The 23,481-nt window shown below is 36.8% G+C and overlaps 1 protein-coding gene across 4 annotated transcripts in view; it reads left to right on the top strand.

Moving 5' to 3' along the window:
• The window catches only part of TBC1D15 (TBC1 domain family member 15), a 70,842-nt gene that overhangs the window by 21,322 nt on the left and 26,039 nt on the right, over positions 1 to 23,481 (top strand). Inside the window, exons 4-12 of one of the 4 annotated variants that reach the window (XM_040233876.1) lie at positions 775 to 913; positions 5,941 to 6,151; positions 8,101 to 8,160; positions 13,449 to 13,551; positions 14,548 to 14,598; positions 14,913 to 15,110; positions 16,532 to 16,660; positions 17,643 to 17,746; positions 19,340 to 19,434. In XM_040233876.1, coding sequence (XP_040089810.1) covers positions 775 to 913; positions 5,941 to 6,151; positions 8,101 to 8,160; positions 13,449 to 13,551; positions 14,548 to 14,598; positions 14,913 to 15,110; positions 16,532 to 16,660; positions 17,643 to 17,746; positions 19,340 to 19,434 — 1,090 coding nt within the window. The remainder of the gene's footprint in view (positions 1 to 774; positions 914 to 5,940; positions 6,152 to 8,100; positions 8,161 to 13,448; positions 13,552 to 14,547; positions 14,599 to 14,912; positions 15,111 to 16,531; positions 16,661 to 17,642; positions 17,747 to 19,339; positions 19,435 to 23,481) is intronic. The other 3 variants (XM_040233878.1, XM_040233877.1, XM_040233880.1) reach the window with 3 other exon arrangements.

Genomic DNA, 23,481 nt, shown 5'->3' with positions numbered 1-23,481 from the left:
TTTTCTCTTTTGATATTTGCTGATTTCTAAGTACATTGGTAGGGGTTATTTTTATATTCTGGATGTTTTCCTGTCATCTTCTATGTATTTTAGAAAGATTTCACAAGTTTTGCTTATTGTTAACTTGTGTGTAGTATCTTTTGTTGACTAGAAGTTAAATTTTTTGATTTAGTCAAATTATTAATGTTGCATTTTATACTTTTTTTTTAGGTTTTTGGTTGTTTTTTTGTTTTAGTCTCTTTTAAAACAAAGTTCTTTAGGACTAAACATGTAGATATGTTATCTGTAGCTTTTAGGTAATTTTGATAAGAGAAATATAGCAACCAGTGATGATGACTTCAATAAGTGGCTGCTGTTGGCTGTTTTCCTCAAATAACCAGAAGTCTGAAGGTTTGGAGTTCTTTGCCATGTTTTTCTTGCTTTTTCTCTATGGTTGTAAGGTGGCTGTTACATTTTTACCAACATAGCTGCATTGAAAGCAGGCAGTAGGGGCAAAGGGATAAGGCTTTTATTAGGAAAATCAAAGCATTCCCAAGGCCTACTGTTGACTTAGCTTATATTTCACTGATAATTCTATTTTCAGGAGAGTTGGACACGCTTTTCTTTTTTTGTTAACTTGAACAAGGGAGAAAGGATAGGAAATAGTGTTCAGTTTTCCCACCAGTGATGTTTGCCACAACCTACAAACTTAATTTATATAGAAGCTGATAAGACATTATCGATTGAAATTCTAGTCTTAGTCTCTAAATATTTTATATGTTATAATTATTTTAGGACTCCAGCTCAGTTGTAGAATGGACCCAGGCCCCAAAAGAAAGAGCTCATCGAGTAGCGGAACATCTGAACAGTTATGAAGCAGAGTGGGACATGGTTAATACAGTGTCATTTAAAAAGAAACCACATACTAATGGAGGTATGACTTCCATCTTTTGAAATCTTAAACTGATTTGCTACAGTATAAACAAAAGTGCAAAGAAAATGGTTTCATGCTTCTTAGAGGAAGGATGATTTGGTGCTTTAATATGTATAACTCTTATGTTTTTATTCCTTTATCATCTTTTTATTGCCTTGGTTGTGACTTCATAAAGTATTTGTTCTGTTTGAGTTATTAATGGCATAAAATAGAAACACTTTAAAAATTGCTTTGGTTGTCTCATGTACATATTTCATAATCCTGTAGAATTTTTTAAAAGTCATGTTATTTCATCCTAAAGCACCAGGGGGAGATGGAGGATACCACTACACCATATCAATAGTTCTAATTTCAGTGTTTACTGGGATCATCACAGCTCATTGCAGTCTCCCCTTTATATATATGTTCAGTGACTATTCTCCTTTATATATAAATTTATGTTTGCTGTGTGGTGATTGTCTACATGTAGATAACAAGAAAGAGCCAAGCCAGCAGTCCAGTAGAACACATACATATACTATCCCAGATACAAGCTCGCTAGCCTGTCTGTGATGTGGCCAGCTTACTGGCGGTCTCTAAAAAATACTAAACACTAAATTAAAGTTACATTTTTTTTGTTTTGATTTCTTTGTATTTTATAACTAATAGGATATTTGATCTTTTAATGATTTTGGTCTGAATTTAGGATTTATTGGCATTTTACCATAGTCAAAAAGGCTAGCCAAGGTTTATAAGAATATTATTGCTATGTTTAATATATGTATTGCTATGTTAATATAAGTAAAATTGATTTTCATGTATGGCCTGGGGAATCATTCTCACATACAGTAGTTACACTTTGTAGTGTATCATTTCTTGGGAACGGTAGCAATTAAGAAATAAATAGTAAATCACAAGCTTTTTTTTAAACAATCAGCTCATGCATATATTAGGCAAACAAAAAATAGCAATTCACATAAACCAACCCTGAAGGTTTAATCTAGAGAAGTTAAAAATCCCTCACATGCTAAATCTACTAAAATCCTGTGGTTTTCTTTTCATAACATTTTTACATTGTTCTGATAAGAACCTTCCCTGTAGAATAGGAATGCCAAAAAAAAAGCATATGTCCATGGTGGTTTAGTCACTAAGGTGGGTCCTCCTCTCGTGACCTCATGGACTGTAGCCCGCCAGGCTCCTCTGTCCGTGGGATTCTTCAGACAAGACTACTGGAGTGGGTTCCCATGCCCTCCTCCAGCGGAATCCTCCCAACCCGGGGATCGAACCCCGCCTCTGGCATCTCCTGCAGTGGCAGGCGGGTTCCCTACCACTAACGCCACCTGGGAAGCCTGTGAGCTAGGGCTAGCTTTCTCATACAGAAATACAGTAGTCCAAATGAGCGAGTTGAAACCTCAAGAAAGAGCGAAGTTATGAAAAGAAAATCACAGAATTTTAGTATATTTAGCATTTGAGAGATCTTTAACTTATCTAGATCAGACCTTCAGAACTGGTTTCTGTGAATTGCTGTTTTTTTGCTGCCTAATATTATTGCAGAATCCTTTAAAATGAAAAAGTTACAGAAATGAGCAAAATGAGTGAATTTCAGAATTTCATAAAGAAAGCATGTTTGAGAAAAATATCTGACAGTAAACATCTTTTTAGATTAATGGTTTTTAACTTTGGCTGTGCATTGAAATCACATGGGGAAGTTAAGTTTTTAAAAAAAACTACCAGTTGGGACTTCCCTGGTGGTTCAGTGGTTGGAAGACTCTGTGCTCCCACTGCAGGGCACAGGTTTGATCCCTGGTTGGGGAACTAAGGTCCTGGATCCTGCATGCTGTGCTGCATGGCAAAACCCAAAAACCAAAAAAGTACCAGTGCTTGGGTTTCATCCAGCAAATTAAATCATCCTCTGGGGATGGAGCCCAGGTATCTATTTTTCAGAAGTTCTCCTGGTGATTTTAGTGTTCAGAGTTGAGAATGTCTGTGTAACAGCGTACTGCATAGCTTAGCAAGAAACAGACATAAATACTGCTTGTGTATCTTGGCACTGTATGATGGCTTGTAAAGAGCCTTTAATTAGTAATTATTAAAAGTTAAGGACACGTTTTCTTTTTCTCTGTTCTCTCCACTACTTAAAAAATTTTATGATAGCAGTAATAAATATATTGCACAGTAAGACCCAGAGTGCAAACACATGTACATATTTAACAGAAAAAGAAGTTAATGAAGTACATGTATTCCATTTTTTCCCATTCCATCTCATCTTATCCTTGACTTAACCTCATCCAGTCATGTTTCATACAAACTGCTTCTTAAGACATTTTATAATCTTAATGTTTCAGAATTAAAAATTAGGCCATTAAATTTTTGTTTGTTTTTGAAAAGCAGTTTTTCAAATAAAATTTTTAATTTTATTATTATAACCTTCATATTTTTAAACTTTTTTTGTGTGATTTACAGAGGAAAAGTTGGGGCAAACATTAAAAAAATTGACTATTGGAAACTTTTTTAAAGTTTATATTTCTTAGGAAATATACTGCTAAGTCTTTGTTTTTATATTTTAGATCAAATATTTTGAAAATACATCTTTCCAGAACAACAGACTGCCGTGATGTTCTGGAAACCTATTCAAGTAAAATGTCATGACCTTCATGTTAAGTCTGTTTAAGACAAATGGAAACTTACTATTTTATTCACTTTTCTGCTGTTGTAGCCAGTTTTCCCATGTCAGTGTGTTGGAGGTATTTTTTACATGTATTTGGTAACATGGTAGGTTCATCAGAACTAATTAGTTTTATTTACCTTTCTCTAAGGGGAAAGAAGGAAATTTTGGGTTAACTCTTGGGTTCTGTTAGTTTTCTTCTGTTACAATTTCTAGTTCTGGCTAGCTTGTGTTGGTAGACCAGATTGCACATTACTTTTCTGTTGACTTGGTATTAGGTTGTTATTCTATTTAACACAACTTTGAATACCTACTATGTGCTAGTCACTTTTCTAAGCACTGGGCATATAGCTGTGAACAGAATTAAGTTCTTGTTTTCAGGAAACTTACACTCTAGTAAAGGGACTTCTAGAATTGACTTGTAATGTTTCTTTCATCGTTTATCAGAGCTTTAAGTGAGAAAATGTGTGAGGCATTTTCTGTTGTATTTAGTATATAATGTGTTTCTCTTCCATTAACAAGAGAAAATCTGTATAAAATTTTTACTTTGGGAGTATGCACAAACTTCTGATAGTTCGTATAGTCTGCATATATTATTTAATATTCTTCATATGATATTCTTGCATTACTTTGGATTAAATACTTTTTGTGTAATTTAAGAACGTAATTTAAAAATTGTATCTAGTTTCTCACTGTTGTTTTGCTTTGAAAATATTTTTGTCTTTGTAGATAATCTAGTAGTATGAATCCTTTATAGGTAGTCCAGATACATTCATATGTAGGTGACGCACGTTGGAATTCTAGGATTGTTCTCACTTTGCTGTTCGTTTGTAATGATGTTATGAGCGCTGTAATATAAATTCCAGTGAAACATGATGTGTGGTAAAGTAGGCACATAGTACTAAATCTGTTATCAGCCTTGGATATGAGTTCACCATCTGAACAGGAAGTCAGCAGGTCACTGCGTAGATAAGTTACTTTAGCGTTTCTGGACTTTCAGTGATACTTGTTAAAGGTATCACTTGATCACATGTCCGTGAAAGAGTGATGGTGTCTGCATTCCCTGCGAGTAGAGGTTTCTGTAAGGTGTAGATTCCTCTGTGTCAGTTTAGGAGATCTTGTTGGAGGTGACGGAGCTGTAATGTTCCTGACTGTATAAGAAGGTGACATACATTCAGGTCAGTACCGACTGATCTACCCTTTGAGTAATTTAAGTTCTGTAAGCAAATATTATCTATGTGGTTTATCTTTGTGGAATTGATAGTGTTGGGACAGAATTAGTGACAGTTTTCAATAACAGGATAGTATGACACTTCTTACGAAATTACATTCAAGAAAGGGTTTTTTAAGATTTCAGAAGCTTTCCTGCTTAAGATCTGAGTTAAAATGTTAAACTGACATTTTTAGATAAGAAATTAATTATAAGTATTGGATAGCATTTTTTCCTTTGTTCTTTACATTTTTATTTAAATGGATAATCTTTAAATTGCTTGTTACTGATTATGATAATTATTCACAAACCTAGGATTTTAAGCCTCTCTAAAGAGCCCAAATACTAGGAAATGCTTTATTTTACATAGCTATAGTTTGATTTGAACTGAGGTCTTAATTTTAGTAAAAGGTTGATTTTAGCAGTGATATTGAATGTATTCATTCTTTTTGAAGCATTCACAACTTGATTACCTTTTCATCCTCAATTTCCCACTGTTTTGTGGGTTTTTGCAAATGTTAGTCTGTGTATTCACTCCAGTGTTACTTTTTATTATTGGCATACCTTTACCTTCACTCAGTGTAGTCTGCTAAAAATAATTGCAAAAGGATGAGAGGAATAAAGGTTGGTTTTTGTTTTAAATGCACTGTTGAAGTGCATCATTTGATTTGCTTTTGAGGGAAGTAGAGAGGATGAATATTTATTATTTGCTGTATGCTTGACACCATAGTAGTTAGTTGACAAGTATTATCTTTTTAATTCTTAGAATAACACTGAGAGGTAAGTATAATTATCTCCATTATACAGATGAAGAAACTAAGGCTCAGAGAGATTCAATTATTTGCTCCAGATCATTCAGTTAGTAAGATGGTGGTGCAGTTTGAATGCAGCCTACCTGCTTCTAAAGCCACTGTCATTTTGGGGCAAAGCTGATATTTTAAATAAGGATAGCATTTTTTTTGAATTTGTATGCAGTAAGATAATTATTTTAAAGGCTGTTTTTTAAAGAAAATGTTTGTTGCCATTTCTAATACAGGTGGAAGCCATGGTAATAGGAATGCTGCAGTCATTCCCTAGGTTCAGCAAATTTCTGTTAGGCAGTTGTGAAGAGTGTTGTCAGTACCTTTTAAAAAGGTGAACAAAAATATTTTGCCCCACTTTCTTGTTTTTAAGATGCTCCAAGTCATAGAAATGGGAAAAGCAAATGGTCATTCCTGTTCAGTTTGACAGACCTGAAATCAATCAAGCAAAACAAAGAGGGTATGGGCTGGTCATATTTGGTATTCTGTCTAAAGGATGACGTCGTTCTCCCTGCTCTGCACTTTCATCAAGGAGACAGCAAACTACTGATTGACTCTCTTGAAAAATATGTGGCATTATGTGAGTAAGTATCAAATTATTTTCTACTTACTGAAACTGGATCGTTGTGTTGGTCCCAAGGCAAACTGTTTTCACCCGTTGGGTATCAGTGACCCATGTGCATATTAGGGGACAAGCAGCTTTGTTCTTTCTGGAATGCTGACTATTTTGGATGAATGAATAACGTTTTGCCAGTTTAGTTAAATTTCGGTCTGCAGTGTATCACCTTATTACTGCTTTAAAGAAAAAAATGGTCCAGTATTTTTAATACACATTTAAATGAATGATGATACATCAATAATTAATGGGTTATATATTTACCAATTTACCTTTTACGTAGTTTCTCTTTAAGAATTTCGTTTGTAATGTTACAGATCTAAGTCAGGCAAATTTAAGGCCTTTATAAAATTATTCTAAATGTGGAAGTTAGGGTGTTCTCACTTTCCAAAAATCTTGTGTCTTAAATTTATTTATATAGGTGTGTTTGTGCGCACATAGTTTTTCTTGCTTTCACTCTCCACAAATACATTTTTGATATCTACTATGTTCTGAGCACTGTGCTGGTTGTTTGATATTTAGAAGTGAACAAAACAGGCATGTTCTGGATATCTGTGAGTTTATGGTATATAGCAGGTGGCTGATCAGTAAATAAACTCAAGAACTAAGATGGAGGAAGTACAAGGAAGGAGGAGTGGTACTTCAGATGGGGAACTGGGTAGGTACCGGGGAAGGCTTTGTGGAGGAGGTGAGGTTTAGGTTGGAGCCTGACAAATGAGTGAACATTAGCACGAAAGGAAGGGAGACACTTAGAGCAGAGGGAAGAACAGACATGCTGTAAGCATGGAGCAGGGCAGTTCAGGATCACAGGTCTGCATAGTGGGAGAAGGGAGGACACCAGATTGAAAGATGAGGTCAGAGAGCTGAGTGAAGGCCACAGAGTGAAGGATCTTGTCAGTCATGTTAGCAGGTTGTTCCAGTCATCTGGAGGAGTTAATGGTGGCATGGACTAGGAGAGCGACAGGAAAGAAGTGTTGGAGGAACATTTAGTGCTAGAATTTGCTATTGATTGGATATGTGGAGGTGAAAGAAGGGAGAAGATGAGATTTTTAGTTTGGGAAGCTGTAAGGATGATTGTTAACTTTATTAATATTAATGCCCTCACTTTAATAGAGAAACATCATGCCTAAATGTAGATTATATAAAGCTAGGAGTGATCCAGAAGCTGAGAGATACTGTTTTCGGCATAGAGTTCTCCCTTGCATGTTGACCACCTCTGGCTGGCCCTGGGCATGCTGATGAGTGAGTACCTCTAACCATGAGAAAGTCAAATCTGGTTGGTGGAATGTGGTCTTGGATCTTGGAACTGAGAACTTGTGAATAGACTACCACGCATGAGGTTAAGTGGATTTCAGAAGGAGCATGGTCATAACTAGGGCAGAAGGCTTGGCTCTTTGGGGGTTTTAGCATCATAGCAAGCTCCTTTTGCTCACTCTTGGGACGTAACTGTTAAGAGTGAGGTGAGCTGAGACTGTTGGTTGATGCATACTCCCTACAGTGAAGTGGTAGTCCCTCCCTATCCTAGTGAGATCGTATTTTGGAGAACTAGGCTTAGTTTTAAACATTGCATTTAAATATATTAGACTAACTCTACTACTTGGAAAAGATGACTAGTATAATGAGAGGGATCAAAATGATATCATGAGAAACACTAGAAGGATGTGGGGATTTAACTTAAAGAAGAAGAGTTCAATGCTGTACCATTAAATAAAACCCAAGCTTCTTACTATGCTCAGTGACCTGCCCTGTCTTCGCTCTGTTTATTTCTTAAACCTCATTTCATGCTATTCTCTTCTATATTCTAGTCACATGGTTTTCTCTCAGTTCCTGAAATGCCTTAAACTCTTTCTTCTCTTAAGTCCTGTATGTATGTGTTTCTTTTGCTTAGATTCTTCTTCTCTCTGTCTTATCTCTGAGGTCTCAGTTTAATGTCACTTCTTCAGAGGAGCTTTTTTGGATCTTAGTCTCCTGTTTAATGTAGGTTCCCACTCCCATGCCTTTTTGCTTTCTCATTCCTTTGTTTGTTTCCTTCGTGGCCCTTAACAGAATGAAATAATTTTGTCTGATTACTTCTGTTATATTCTACTCTAGATATAAGCCCTTAAAGGGAGGGATTGTATCTATCTTGTTTACATTTTCTCCTGAGTTCCTAACCAGAGTGCCTGACATGTAGTGTTTGTGTAGTAAATCTTAGTTGCATGAATAAATGGCATGGTACTTACCAGTTCTACGAATAATTTTGAAAGCATTGTTAAATAACTGGATTCCAAAGATAAACAGATAAATTAGAAGGGAATAGCTCCAGAAATAGAAATTAGAAGAAAATAGCTCAAGAGATTGAGTTTTCTGTCCTGGATGAGTTCAAGGATAGACTCAACAATCACTTAGGTGCTTAAGAGAGAATGCTGCTGCTAAGTCACTTCAGTCGTGTCCAACTCTGTGTGACCCCATGGGCGGCAGCCCACCAGGCTCCGCCGTCCCTGGGATTCTCTAGGCAGGAACACTGGAGTGGGTTGCCATTTCCTTCTCCAATGCATGAAAGTGAAAAGTGAAAGGGAAGTCCCTCAGTCGTGTCCGACTCTTCGAGACCCCATGGACTGCAGCCTATCAGGCTCCTCTGTCCATGGGATTTTCCAGGCAAGAGTACTGGAGTGGGGTGCCATCGCCTTCTCCGTAAAAGAGAATATGTACCTTAGATATGTGTTCTTGGTGTTTTAATGAAGGTGGTAAGTGAAACTATGTTTCCTTCTCTGTAAACAAGAGAGAAGTAAATATAAGAATCAGACAGATGGTGATAAAAATATCATTATTGGTGAGGCTTGGATATGTAGCCTCATAATAATTCAGCCCAAATCATTGTTGAATTCATCCAGCTACCACTTTTGGGCAATCACAATTCTCCCTAGTGAGGGCAGACCACTTAGGGCATGAATGAGAGCAGGCTAGAAGCCACCTTCTCCCTTGGCAGGCGGATCCAAGAAGTAAAGAGAGCCTGGAAGGGGCTATGCCACATGTGTGCCTTTCTCTTTTCTGGCCTCAGCAGTCAGATATGTCTTTACTAGATGAGTGTGCATCCACCTGGAAACAAGAAGCCATGGGAATGGTGTTCCCCTCTTTTTTTCATTCAACAGGTTTTTTTTTTTTTTTTTTTTTTTTTTTTACTGAGGACCCACCATGTCCTAGACATCATACTAAGTGGTGGAAAGGAGCACTTAGTCAAAAGAGATATGGTCTCTGTCTTCATAGAGTTTGTACTATTTGCAAGACAGACAAACATTGCTTATACAAATAAATGTAAAGTTTCAGCTGTTAAAGTGCTATGAATTAGAAATTTAGCACAATGAAATATAGCATATAATAGGATAATATGTAAGTTTGTGTGTGTGTGTGTTACTAGTAATCAAAGCTCTGAGAGAGAATGAGATTAATTAAGGAGAGGATAAAGTGGGACAGAATGTGAGCTTAAGTGATTAATTATAGCCTTTAATGACCTGGTCAAAGGGAAGACCCTAGCAGAGGAGTCTGACTCCCTATGCTTTATTTTCTCTCTTCCCACCAGGGTTTATCACATTTGTGGTCAACCAAGGATGTGACTGTTTCTAGGGGAGGAGGTAGCAGTGTAAAGTGAGTCCTTTAAAAGCTACATCCCTAATACCAGCCACTTCTCTATTGTGTATTCTCCTGTGACACTGGCGGCCAGTTTATTCTTTGCCCCTGGATAGCCTGAAATGTACATCAAAAATTTTATCCCCAAGGTCCCTCTGTACCCCAGGCAGAAAATAAGCACCCCCTAATCTCTTTCCCATCATAAATTGTGCCCAATTACATTGTGTCATGTAGGTTACCAGAGATGGTATGCCAAGTCTAGGTGGTAGGATATTAGAAATTCCAGACAAACAGTCACCAGTATAAAAATGTCACAAATTTGTATAAGCTATCTCTTATTATCAGATTCTTAGGGAGATACTAAAGGTTCTTGTTTTTTATGTTCATAATTTAAGATCCAAATAAATGGAATTTCCAACTAAGTCCAAAGAAATGAAAATTCCCAACTATCCCCTATTTTTTGCTTTATTAGGTTTCATTTCCTGTCTCTGGAGCAGTTATCCTAAGCAAAATGGTGTTTTCAGAGTCATGTTCCTATGGTCACAAATTGTTGTAGAGACCAGAAGAAGGAGAGTAGGTCAGGAAAAGCTTGGTTTCAGCAGCTTTACCGAGATCCTGGCCGCTGTGTTCCCAGGTCATCCTTCTTGTCTTCTGAGTTCAAAACATCAGTCGAGGTAGAATCAGACTACGTTATCCTTTTTCTCTGATTAACCTAAATTAAGGAATGTGGCCTATATCTTTGGCCGTGATGTCTTCCTAATACTCCCTGTAATGAATTAACGGCCCTAACCATACAGGTGAAAGGAAATTGCAAATTTGCTAGTGAGATAAAGGCTGGGGCAGCTATGCACATTGCCTTCTTTCAGTTTTATCAAGTGGATCAGTCAGCACACAATAGGCCAGCTTCTTCAGACTTAACTAGCTTCTCAACTAGGTTTCTTAACTACTGGGATAAACAAATTGTCCTATTCGTTGATGTTCTTTACTGTTTGACTTACCAGCATTTAAAACATTGTATTTAGTGGGATCAAAGAATGAGCCATAGAAACATTTTTGTTATTTTTCTGGAACCAAGTTGGTTGCTAGGATGTCAGTGAAGGTTATTGGTTCTGTTAAAATTATTTTATATATTGGGCCGTTTAAAAATTAATACATAAATATCCAAGCAGTGAAATATTTCCTTAAAAAGCCAAATTGGTTGTATCATAACACCAGCCATTTACGAGATTAGGTTCTTGACCCTTACATATTCTCTTTGTGAGATACATTTGTGTGTGTGTGTATTCATACAGACATATGTACACATTTGTTTAGTTGCTGTTGTGTCTGACTCTTTTGTGACTCCATGGACTGTAGCCCATCAGTCTCCTCTATTCATGGGATTTCTCAGGGAAGAATACTGTCGTGGGTTGCCATTTCCTTCTCCAGGGGATCTTCCTCACCCAAGGATGAACTGCGCCTTCTGCATTAGCAGGCATATTCTTTACCACTGAGCCCTCAGAGAAGCCTATATATAAATTATATAAATAGGATTAAACTATACTGTTTTGCTGTAAATATTCTGTACCTTTTTATTAACCTTTTCTGCTTTGTATCTTTTGCAATATTATTATTTATTTAGCTTTCCATATTGATCTTAGTAGCAATATAAAATAGTTACTGTTTCATCTCAGTGTGCAAACATTTTTCAGCTGTTGTAATTTCTGAATTCTCAAGTCTTTGAGAGAGGCTCACTCCAAAATACTTCGGAATTTTCAGTAATTATACATCTATAGTTATGATGTTAGACAGTGGTTTTCTTTAAGCCCTTTAGTAGGATCTTATAGAATTGCTGATGTTAGCATCATTAAAAGTTCTATCTTACTGCTGCAGTGAGGTTTTGAAAGTCTTGAATAACGTTGTTATGAGTGAGCAACTTCCAAGAATCTATAATACCCCAGAATATGTAAATATAATAATTAATCTCCCCAGATTCAATCAATATGGTAATATGGCAGGTGGAAATGTGACAGTATTTTGGAATGCCAGGCCTCCTTCTGGTGAGCTCTGCAGTCGCTTAACAGCATATCACTGTCCTCTTACTGATGTGCTTGAAAAAAATGCTTTGTTGATTTCTTTAGGGGCAAACAAGTATAATGTGACTTCCTCTAGCTCCTCACCACAGAGCATTACTTATTAAAAAAATAAAAGAAATTCTTCCTTTTATAAAAGTATGTGGTTGGTTGTTGGTTGAGCAGTCATTTCTTCTTCGCATCTCCGGTCTTGTGACCATAGTTTTATATCTGGAGCCAAATAGTTGGCTGGGCACAGATAACTGAAGGTTGCATATGTATTCCCCTTCAACATGCATAAGCCAGTGTTTTGACTTTCATGATCACTTAATTTGTAGTTAAAGAAAAAAATTGATTTAAACTATTTTTAGAGACAAATAACCATAGCGCCAGCACCACTGTGTTAGGAAAAAATACATTCCTGTAGTAATTATTTTCTTTTTCTGATGCTACATTTACAAGTTGACCTATCACTTAGAAATGCCTTGTGAGAATTCGTAGGTCTTCATGTTAAGCATGAGCCACCCCTCAGGAGATATTCAGAAAAGTGATTAATGAAAATCGAACATTTAAAAGTGGTTTTTTTCCCTACTTCGAATGACTCAACCTTAACTCTTTTAAAAAGCCAAGGGGCTTATTAAGCTGTTACTGTCTCTGAGGCGTGAGTTCTGACCAAGAGTAAAATCTGTTTTGGATTTCATGTCCCCCCATCATTGCTGTTGCATCCTCTTACGGAAGAATTGAGAAGAGATAACTGACACTGAGGTTCTTATCTCAAGTTTTTATAATAAACTAGAAGTAGATAGCAGCAAAACAATGCATTTAACTTTTGGTTTTAAACACAAAAGTTGTGGATTTATTACAGCTGGCTTACTAACTTATGAAACTTTTGAATAGAAAAAAGACTGGCTAATTCATTTGTTTACTTCAAATTAGGTCTCTTTTTGGAAAGCATTTTGTTTATTCTGTAGTTACTAGGAAATGTGAAGAAAAACTTGTGTCCAGAGGTTAATGAGCAAGAACTAAAAATATACTGTTATGTGAACTGTACATTAATCCATGTGTGTTATGATGATTTGCATAATTAATGATCTTTAACAGATAATCTTTTGTATCTTGTATTTTTAACGTCTTATATTGAAATACTCCCAAGCTGTGAAGTGTCCATTTCAAAATATGACGTTTTCCTATAGTGTATATATTACATATACCAATGAATCCTGAAGTGTGCTTCACCTTTCTTTATAAGAGAAAATATATTCTTATAATAAGGGAAGATATATTTGTAAGGATTTTCTATTATATTCTAAACAAGAGTTTGGGTTTGGGTTTGGGTTTATTATAATTTAGTTCTCTTGGAATAAAATAGAAATACACTTCATCCTTTTTTATTTGTTAATTTAGTAGTTTCATGTAGTTTTGGAACTCACTTAAGATAGTTACTAAATACTTGCTAATACTTTTTTGATGGGAAACTGTCCTGGAACTGGACATTTAAGGTTTTGTTGTTGTTGTTAAGGAACAATAACTATGCATTAGTAATTATTCAGGTATCACTGATACAGTGTGCTACTGTTTTCTACAAAGCCCTTTATTTTTTTATTACAGATCTCCACAGGACAAAAGAACACTTCTTGTGAATTGTCAGAATAAGAGTCTTTCACAGTCTTTTGAAAATCTTCTTGATGAACCAGCATATGGTATAATACAGGTATGTTTCTTAAGTCTCAGTTCAGTTCAGTTCACTCGCTCAGTCATGTCCAACTCTTTGCAACCCCATGAATCGTAGCATGCCAGACCTCCCTGTCCATCACCAATTCCCCGAGTTTACCCAAACTCATATCTACCGAGTCGGTGATGGCATCCAGCCATCTCATCCTCTGTCTATTTTGTATTAATCTGTTAGTCTGACCCCATTATTTTATATACATGCTACCTCTTACTTTCTTAGAGATTATACAGAATGAGGCACATGTCTGTTTGTGTGCAAACTTTATGGAACTATTCTCTGTAATTTTATAGAGACAGTGTGTATCATACTATAGAGATGTATCATACTGTAGAGATAGTATGTATCATCTGGTTTAATTTTTATTTTACATTTAAGTAGGTTCATTTGAGGTCAGGTTAGTCTAATTCCTCTTCAGGTATTTGAGTATATCCTTGAATTTGGCTAAAAAACACAGGCAGAACTAAAGATAATTTTTCACTCAGATTTCTATGTAAACTTAATGGCATTTTTGTTGACTCATTTGTTTATTCATTTATTCATTCAGCAAATGTTTGAGTGCTTACTTTGTCCTAGATGTTCTTTTCTTGGTTCTGATGATAAAGTGGGGATTTTTTAGGAAGGAGGACAGGAGAGCTCTTGAACGATGATTAAAATAAAAACTGAGGAACAGTTTTTCTTATTATGAAAAATAATCATTTTAAAGATAGACCTTTAAGAAGTAGCTGTTTTTGCTAAATATGAATAAGCAGCAGTTTGGGATTTAGAAATAACTTTAGCAGTAGAAAAACGTTTTTTTTACTGTTTTCTAGGACAGCACTGTCCAGAACAAATTACTGTCACTGGCATAAGTTACCCGTATATAAATTATGTCAGCTAATATTTAAATATTGTGAGTGTTTAAACTTAGCTGTCAGATATTTTGTATTACATTAGTGTGGTAGTGCACACTTTAAGAAGTATTTTTCTTTTGTGAAGGCAGGACTGCTAGACAGAAGAAAGCTGTTGTGGGCCATTCATCAGTGGAAAGTAAGCACTGCATATATTTCTGGTGTATGCAGATTGAATGAAGCCTGCAAATCATTTGTTTATCTGCAATTCAATCAGTAGCGTTAGCTTGTCATTTAATACACTATTTTAACCAAATGAAAAAATTGGCTTAGAAAATTTAAATTTTTCTTCCCAGAAAGAAAGAAAATTTTAAAATAATCTTAGAATACTGTTTTAGTTCTGATTTCCCTCCCTCTTTTAAAAAAACTTTGCCCTTATGCTAATCTTATCATGAGATATTTTTATTGTTTATTTGAATTAATTGTGCCAATATTTTTTTTCTTACTACATAGAAAATTAAAAAGGATCCTTATACAGCAACTATGGTAGGATTTTCCAAAGTCACAAACTACATTTTTGATAGTTTAAGAGGCAGTGATTCTTCCGTACATCAGCGACCACCTTCAGAGATGGCAGATTTTCTTAGTGATGCTATTCCAGGTTTAAAGATAAATCAACAAGAAGAACCAGGATTTGAAGTCATCACAAAGGTGAGTGGAGTTTATGTTAATATAGCTCTTGTATTTTAGCAGGAGAAATGCTTTTTAATGGTACAGAAATGCATTTCTATAGAAATACAGAAATTAAATGATAAATAGAAACTCAGTTTTGGTCATATCTGGCTTCTTTCTCACAGTCCTTTCTTATAACTTTTTGCTAACAGATAACAATTCAGGCTTGTCCTGCCACCAGATTCTTGGTTGTTTCTTCACCAACTCTACTGCTTTCCTTTTCTATTCATCAGTGTTGGATCTCTTTTCTTTGATTACTTTTTGATAATAATGAATAGGTCGTTCTTTTCATTGAGTGCATAGTGAAGTTGCTCAGTTGTGTCTGACTCTCTCTGACCCCGTGGACTGTAGCCTATCGGCTCCTTCATCCATGGGATTTTCCAAGCAAGAATACTGGAGTGGGTTGCCATTTCCTTCTCCAGGGGATCTTTCCAACGTAGGGATTGAACACAGGTCTCCTGTGTTGTAGGCAGACACTTTACCATCTGAGCCACCAGGAAAGTCCACTGAGTGCATAGGAGTGAGTAAATAGTAAGCCTTGTATGTTGCCCGTAGTTCTGTTCCAGATTTGTGTTTCCCAGGTACTCTACACAGGCAGCTAATCAGGACACTACTCTTGGGCTTTCATTTTTATGTGAATATTTTTGTTTTAAGTAAGATGAATTTTGGCTTTGAATTGTGTCAGATCTTTACATTTGCTCCACAAGACTTCTGAATTTGTTACAATTCTAGGCTCCACACAGAACATTATGAAATATCTAAATTATAGTACTTAATGGAGAAGGAAATGGCAACCCACTCCAGTACTCTTGTGTGGAGAATCTCATGGACAGAGGAGCCTGGTGGGCTACAATCTATGGGGTTGCAAAGACTTGGATACGACTAAGCAACTAACACACACACACTCTTAAAGAACTTATCTTACAAATGGCATTTAAAAATTACCAACATTTAATTGAATAAAAAACTGTATAAAATGCAACCTGAAGCTAATGAATCAGGAATCAATTCTGAGAGTACCAATTTTAGTTTGGAAGAAAAGTTAATTTCAGAATATGAATGGAATAGTACTCTCTTTTTTAAATAATATAGCGTACCATTTAGTTTGAAGGGTCTGTTTTAGAATTTATATGTTGAATGTTGTATACTTAGGTAATTGAAACCCAAAGTAGCAAATGTTTTTCTGTTTCTGAATTTATCACTCAGTTATTTGTGTGTTTAGTAGGAGGGAAAAATGTATGTAGTGTTATTGCAGTTTCTAAACTAAAGGTTGGAAACTAAGGGAAAATATTAGAAATGTTAGAACTTACGTGTGAGTAATAGTATTTTAGTTTTAGTTGCTATATACTTTGATTTCATTTCACTTGTTAAAGGTGTACTTTTTGCTTATCTTATTTTAGATTGATTTGGGTGAAAGACCTGTTGTTCAAAGGAGAGAGCCAGTATCATTGGAAGAATGGACTAAGAACGTTGATTCTGAAGGAAGAATTCTAAATGTAGATAATATGAAGCAGATGATATTTAGAGGGGTAATTACTTCAGTATTTTAAATTGTTGGTATTTGAGTTTTCTTTTTTCTTTGAAATGTTGGGGAGATGAACTCCATTTTGATGAATGCTATCTTCAAATTCCTGTAGGACAGAGTGAGGTGCTTGTGATGTCCTTGAGGGTTGGGTTGGAGGGATATACTGTTAAGCCTGTGAAAAGGCACTCTTTCTTACTTGGAAGCTCTGTGGGTGGTATGAAGGAGGTGGTGTGTTTCTCTGTGGTAGTTGCCTTTTCCAGGAACATTCGGGTTTAGGAAGTCTAATCAGTTCCACTGTCAGCTATTTAGTCTTCTGTATACTCTTCATTGTTTATGTTTTCTGGCAGCTGCTTACATCTTCAGAATCTCAAAGTCAAAAACAAGGTGGTATTCACTGAATTGAGCTATTTTCATATATATATGTACCTTGGAGATATTGTGGGTTTGGTTCTAGACTGCTGCAGTAAAGTGAATATTGTAGATAAGCAAGTCACTCAAATTTTTTGATTTCTCAATGCATATAAAAATTACACTTGTGCTGTGTACTGTATTTAGTTGATTGATTGTTCAGCAGTGTCATGTCTAAGGAAAAATGTACATATTTTAATTAAAAAATACAAAACAAAAAGATTTAATAACAATAACATCAGAGATCACTGATCACAAATCACCATAACAAATAATAATGAAACAACTTGAAATATTGCAAGAACTACCAAATTGCAACTTAGAGACATGAAATGACAAACGCTGTTAAAAAATTATTGCAAAGATAGATTTGTTTGACACAGGCTTGTCACAGATTTTTAATGGAATTTAAAAATGCAATATTTGAGAAATGCAGTGAAACAAAGTGCAGTAAAATGAGATATGTCTGAATAAAACTATCTCTTAATCATTAGTTTTTCTGTTTATATGAAAGTTTTGTAAGATAAAATATTGCATTCATTTTTTACAAGTGTGTTTAATATGCATATTTTCTTCAGGGACTTAGTCATGCATTGAGAAAACAAGCATGGAAATTTCTTCTGGGTTATTTTCCTTGGGACAGTACCAAAGAGGAAAGAACTCAATTACAAAAACAAAAGACGTAAGTAATGGTCTTTTGTATGCTTACTAAAGAAACCCAAGTAACTTAACCATATAAAGTGTAATATACTGGGATATGGGAGTATGTTCTTATTTTCATTTTTTTAATTTAAACATTATGAGTGCAGTGCTGCTGCTGCTGCTAAGTCGATTCAGTCGTGTCCGACTCTGGGTGACCCCATAGACAGCAGCCCACCAGGCTCCCCCGTCCTTGGGATTCTCCAGGCAAGAACACTGGAATGGGTTGCCATTTCCTTCTCCAGTGCGTGAAAGTGAAGTCTCAGAGTCATGTATGACGCTTAGCGACCCCATGGACTGCAGCCTACCAGGCTCCCCAATCCATGGGATTTTCCAGGCAAGAGTACTGGAGTGGGTTGCCATTGCCTTCTCTGTTATGAGTGCAGTAGTTAATTTCAAACCAGAAATGCTTATTAAAGAGATTTTATTGCAATTACATTGGTGAATATATTGAAAGATGGTTAAAAAAATTCTAGTTCCTTTGTATCTACATTAAAAAAATACTTAAAGATTTTTAAATATATCTTATTTATCTTGATTCATTTTTATAGTTTGTTATGAAATTATAAAAATGGTTCATAAGAGTATTTGCTATTTAGGTTAATTACCTTTAAATTATTTTCCTGGTGCTCTTATAAACTGGTTTTTGGTTCTTTTTGGGGGGAAGTGTGTTTCTGTTTTTAAGCAATTAGTTAGACTTAAAAAGAACACAGACCAACTGTCCAGTTTTACTTATACCCAGTTCGTCAGTCTAACCTTTAATTTAAAGCTCATTTTCAGTCATGTATATATTCAAACTCACAGTCCTTTCTCATCTCAATATGTTTGCCAGAACTTCTTAGACATTTTCACATCAACAAATTTCTGCAGTAAACTGGTTGGAAAATGGTGCTTTTATGTTACATTAAAGAAAAAAGAAATTTTTTTTTTCTTAGGTTTATATTGGGTTGGCCAAAAAGTTATATTGGGTTGGCCAAACAAACTTTTTGGCCAACCGAATATTTGTCATTATTCAGAAACTCTAGTGGTTATAAAGTATTTAATGACCGGAATAAGTTTAGGTCTGATTTAAGGATTTAAATAATGTTTCCTTAAAATCTCATGTAAACTATTCATGTAGTTTAAACAAAGCTTATGACATAAGGTTATTTTATTTTTCCTTTGTTTTTACTAATTTATCATAACTTTAAACATTTCACTGTCATTTGTAAATTTATATCTCACTAGCATGGCAACCCAGTCCAGTACTTTTGCCTGGCAAATCCCATGGACGGAGGAGCCTGGTAGGCTGTAGTCCATGGGGTCACTAGGAGTCGGACACGACTGAGGGACTTCACTTTCACTTTTCACTTTTATGCATTGAAGAAGGAAATGGCAGCCCACTCCAGTGTTCTTGCCTGGAGAATCCCAGGGACGGGGGAGCCTGGTGGGCTGGCGTCTATGGGGTCGCACAGAGTCAGACACGACTGAAGCAACTTAGCAGCAGCAGCAGCAGCATCATAAATGCTTTAATACATTAAAAAATTTTTTTAGGTGTTCAAGTAACTTTTTTTTGGTGTAAAATTGTTTTTTATAGTGATGAATACTTCAGAATGAAACTGCAGTGGAAATCTGTCAGCGAGGAACAAGAGAAAAGAAATTCGAGGTTAAGAGATTATAGAAGTCTTATCGGTAATTTTTTCTTAATTTTGGAAATGTTTGAAAGGGTTGCATGGAAGTTTTGATGAGATTTAAGAAATGAAGGTATATAGTAAGAGTTAGGGCCCAAATAAAAAATCAGAGGCTTGTGGCAAAGACTCTTGCCATGAAAATACCTCAAACCTCCTAGGACAGCCTTCGGAGTAGAGTATGATTTAGGTGCTCTTTTTAGCTGCAAGCCTCTTTCTGGCTCTCTAGCCCTCTGAGGAAACTAACATTGTTGTGAATTTGGGCCATATAATAAGGTCATAAAGCTGTGTCTCAGAGAGACAAGATGGAGTAGAGGATGCAAAACTTAACTTTCCCCCTAAACACATCAAAAATCTACACGTGGGACAATTTTCACTGAAAATTATCTGAAGACTGGCGAAGAGACTCCTGCACAGTCAAAGCTGAGAGAAAGATATACATGATATTGAATAGGAAAGGAAGACAAGTGACGAGGTTGGGACTTGTGTCGCTGGGAGAGGACTCGGGAAATTACATGGGTAGAGGTCCTCCTTGGGGAATGAGTGGGTTGAGCCACATACTGGGTACCACAGTCATGGGGTCCAGCACATGAAATGAGCCCCCTTGGCTGGTTGGAGGGCGAGTGGGCCTAACAGGAGGCCTGTAGGAAGCCTGAACTCTGCTCTTGAGGAGAGTGCACATACTTACCCGAGGCAGAGTAGAGAGGGTGAATCGAAAGCTGCGGGAGTAGCTGGTGGGCTTCCCATAACCACCCTTGCACGTCCTGGCTTGAGCTAAACAGACACTCTGTAGTCCTGCTTGGGAGACAGGCTGTGAGATACAGAAGCAACTCAGGCCTGAAGCAGCATATGAGCAGGGTGGGGGCACCCATTACAGGCAGAATATGAGAAGCAGTCTGGATCAGTGACCTTTGCAGGACCCATAGCCCATGCCCCAACACTTGGAGTGCCCACACTAGCCCATCTTGTTCTAGCACTGTTCCCACTGGCAGAGGTGTATAGGGTGCACACTTAGAGGGAAGAGGACCCGCTCAGACTGACCCCTGGGACACATGAGAAGATGCTCCAGGAATGAGTCCTGACCGTGTCCCTGAAAGGGAGATGACAGCAGAGGGTCAGACTGCCAGCTCATACCCGGCTCTGGCCCTAGCCCCTCCATCTTGAGCCACACCTCCTACCAAGGTGATAGCTACCATCATGCTCTCAGGGAAGACATGAGCTGTGTTCAGGATGAATCCAGCTTTCCCTCCAAAGCCATGGGCACATGCTGACTGTATAGGGATTTCCCCACGTAATGACACCCATAAGCTGTTCCTCTATGAAATTAGGTAAAAGTTAAACAAAACAAGAAGACAGAGGAATTTGTTTCAATTGAAAGAGTAGGAGAAAACCTCTGAAAAAACAGCTAATGAAACAGAAATAAGCAGTTTACCAGATAAAAAAGTCAAAGCGTTTTTATGAGTAATAACATAGAAAATAGAAAAAAGAACTGAAAAATACAGACTGAAATGAAAAACACACTATAAGGAATTAATAGTAGACTGTATGATACAGAGCACATAAATGGTCTGGAAGATAGACTGATGGAAATCGTCTAACCAGAACAGCAAAAAGAAAAATGAACAGTGTAAGGGACCACTGGGACAACATGAACTATACCAACATTTGCATTATGGGAGTCCCAGAAGGAGGGGGGGGGGGTGTTGAAAAATGTATGACATTTTCCACAAAACTAGAACAGATAATCCTAAAATTAATAATGTAACTGCAGAAGACCCCCAAAATGCAAAAGTAATCTTGAGACAAAAAAAAAAAAGCTGGAGGTATTATGCTTTCTTGACTTCAGACTATACTACAAAGCTACAGTTACGGAAACAGCATGGTACTGAAACAAAAACATACATAGGTCCCAATGGGACAGAATAGAGAGTCCAGAAACAAACTCACATACTATGGTTATTTAATCTACAACAAAGGAGGAAAGAATATATAATGCAGAAAAAATAACCTCTTCATTAAATGGTGCTGGGAAAACAGAGAGCTGTGTATAAAACAGATTAGAACATTTCCTCACACTGAATATAAAATTGTAAACTAAAAATGGATTAAATACCTAAATGTGAGGTGTGAAACCATAAAATTCCTAGCAGAGAACATAGGCAGAATACTCTTTGATGTAAATCATAGCATTGTTTTTTTTGGATTTGTCTCCTAAGGCAAAGGAAACTAAAGCAAAAGTAACCAAATAGAACTAATAAAATCGTAAAAGCTATTTCATGGCAAAATAAACCATTGACAAAATGAAAGACAGCCTGCTTGCTGGATGGGAGAAAATATTTGTAAATGATAGGACCTTTAAGTGGTTAGCACCCAAAAATACATAAATGGCTCAAAAAAGCAATTAAAAAATGGACAGCAGACCTGAATAGATACTTTCCAACGAAGACATCTAGATGGCCAACAGCCACATGAGAAGATGCTCAACAGTGCTAACCAGTAGAGAAATCAAATCAAAACCACAGGTACTACCTAATATTGACAGAAGGCTGTCATTTAGAAAGACAACAGATAACTAGTGTTGGTGATATGATTAAAAAGGAATCCTTGTACACTCTTGATGGGAAATGTAAGTTGGTGCAGCCACTATAAAAAACAGTATGGAGGGCCTTCAAAATAGTAAAAATAGTACTACAGTTCAGTCGCTCAGTCGTGTCCGACTCTTTGCGACCCTATGGATTGTAGCACGCCAGGCCTACCTGTCCATCACCAACTCCCGGAGTTACCCAAACTCATGTCCATTGAGTTGGTGATGCCATCCAGCCATCTTATCCTCTGTCATCCCCTTCTCCTCCTGCCCCCAATCCCTCCCAGCATCAGAGTCTTTTTCCAATGAGTCAGCTCTTCACATGAGGTGGCCAAACTATTGGAGTTTCAGCTTCAGCATCAGTCCTTCCAATGAACAGCCAAGACTGATCTCCTTCAGAATGGACTGGTTGTATCCCCTTGCAGTCCAACGGACTCTCAAGAGTCTTCTACACCACAGTTCAAAAGCATCAATTCTTCGGTGCTCAGCTTTCTTCACAGTCCAACTCTCACATCCATACATGACTACTGGAAAAACCATAGCCTTGACTAGACAGACCTTTGTTGGCAAAATAATGTCTCTGCTTTTCAATATGCCATCTAGGTTGGTCATAACTTTCCTTCCAAGGAGTAAGCGTCTTTTAATTTCATGGCTGCAATCACCATCTGCAGTGATTTTGGAGCCCAAAAAGATAAAGTCAGCCACTGTTTCCACTTTTTGCCCATCTATTTGCCATGAAGTGTTGGGACCAGATGCCATGATCTTTGTTTTCTGAATGTTGAGCTTTAAGCCAACTTTTTCACTCTCCTCTTTCACTTTCATCAAGAGGCTTTTTAGTTCCTCTTCACTTTCTGCCATAAGGGGGATGAAAGCTGCATATCTGAGGTTATTGATATTTCTTTCGGCAATCTTGATTCCAGCTTGTGCTTCTTCCAGCCCAGTGTTTCTCATGATATATTCTGCATATAAGTTAAATAAGCAGGGTGACAGTATACAGCCTTGATGTAGTCCTTTTCCTGTTTGGAACCAGTCTGTTGTTCCATGTCCAGTTCTAACTGTTGCTTCCTGACCTGCATATAGGTTTCTCAAGAGCAGGTCAGGTGATTTGGTATTCCCATCTGTTGAAGAATTTTCCACAGTTTATTGTGATCCACACACTGAAAGGCTTTGGCATAGTCAATAAAGCAGAAATAGATGTTTTTCTGGAACTCTCTTGCTTTTTCGATGATCCAGCAGATGTTGGCAATCTGATCTCTGGATCCTCTGCCTTTTCTAAAACCAGCTTGAACATCTGGAAGGTCACGGTTCACGTGTTGCTGAGCCCTGGCTTGGAGAATTTTGAGCGTTACGTTACTAGCGTGTGAGATGAATGCAATTGTTCAATAGTTTGAGCATTCTTTGGCATTGCCTTTCTTTGGGATTGGAATGAAAACTGACCTTACTCATAAAAAAAGAATGAAATTCTCT

Source organism: Oryx dammah, unplaced genomic scaffold (assembly GCF_014754425.2).
Source record: "Oryx dammah isolate SB20612 unplaced genomic scaffold, SCBI_Odam_1.1 HiC_scaffold_29, whole genome shotgun sequence".
Classification (NCBI taxonomy): Eukaryota; Metazoa; Chordata; class Mammalia; order Artiodactyla; family Bovidae; genus Oryx; species Oryx dammah.
Note: the sequence above shows the minus strand (reverse complement) of the source record. Positions and strands in the feature narration are given on the sequence as shown.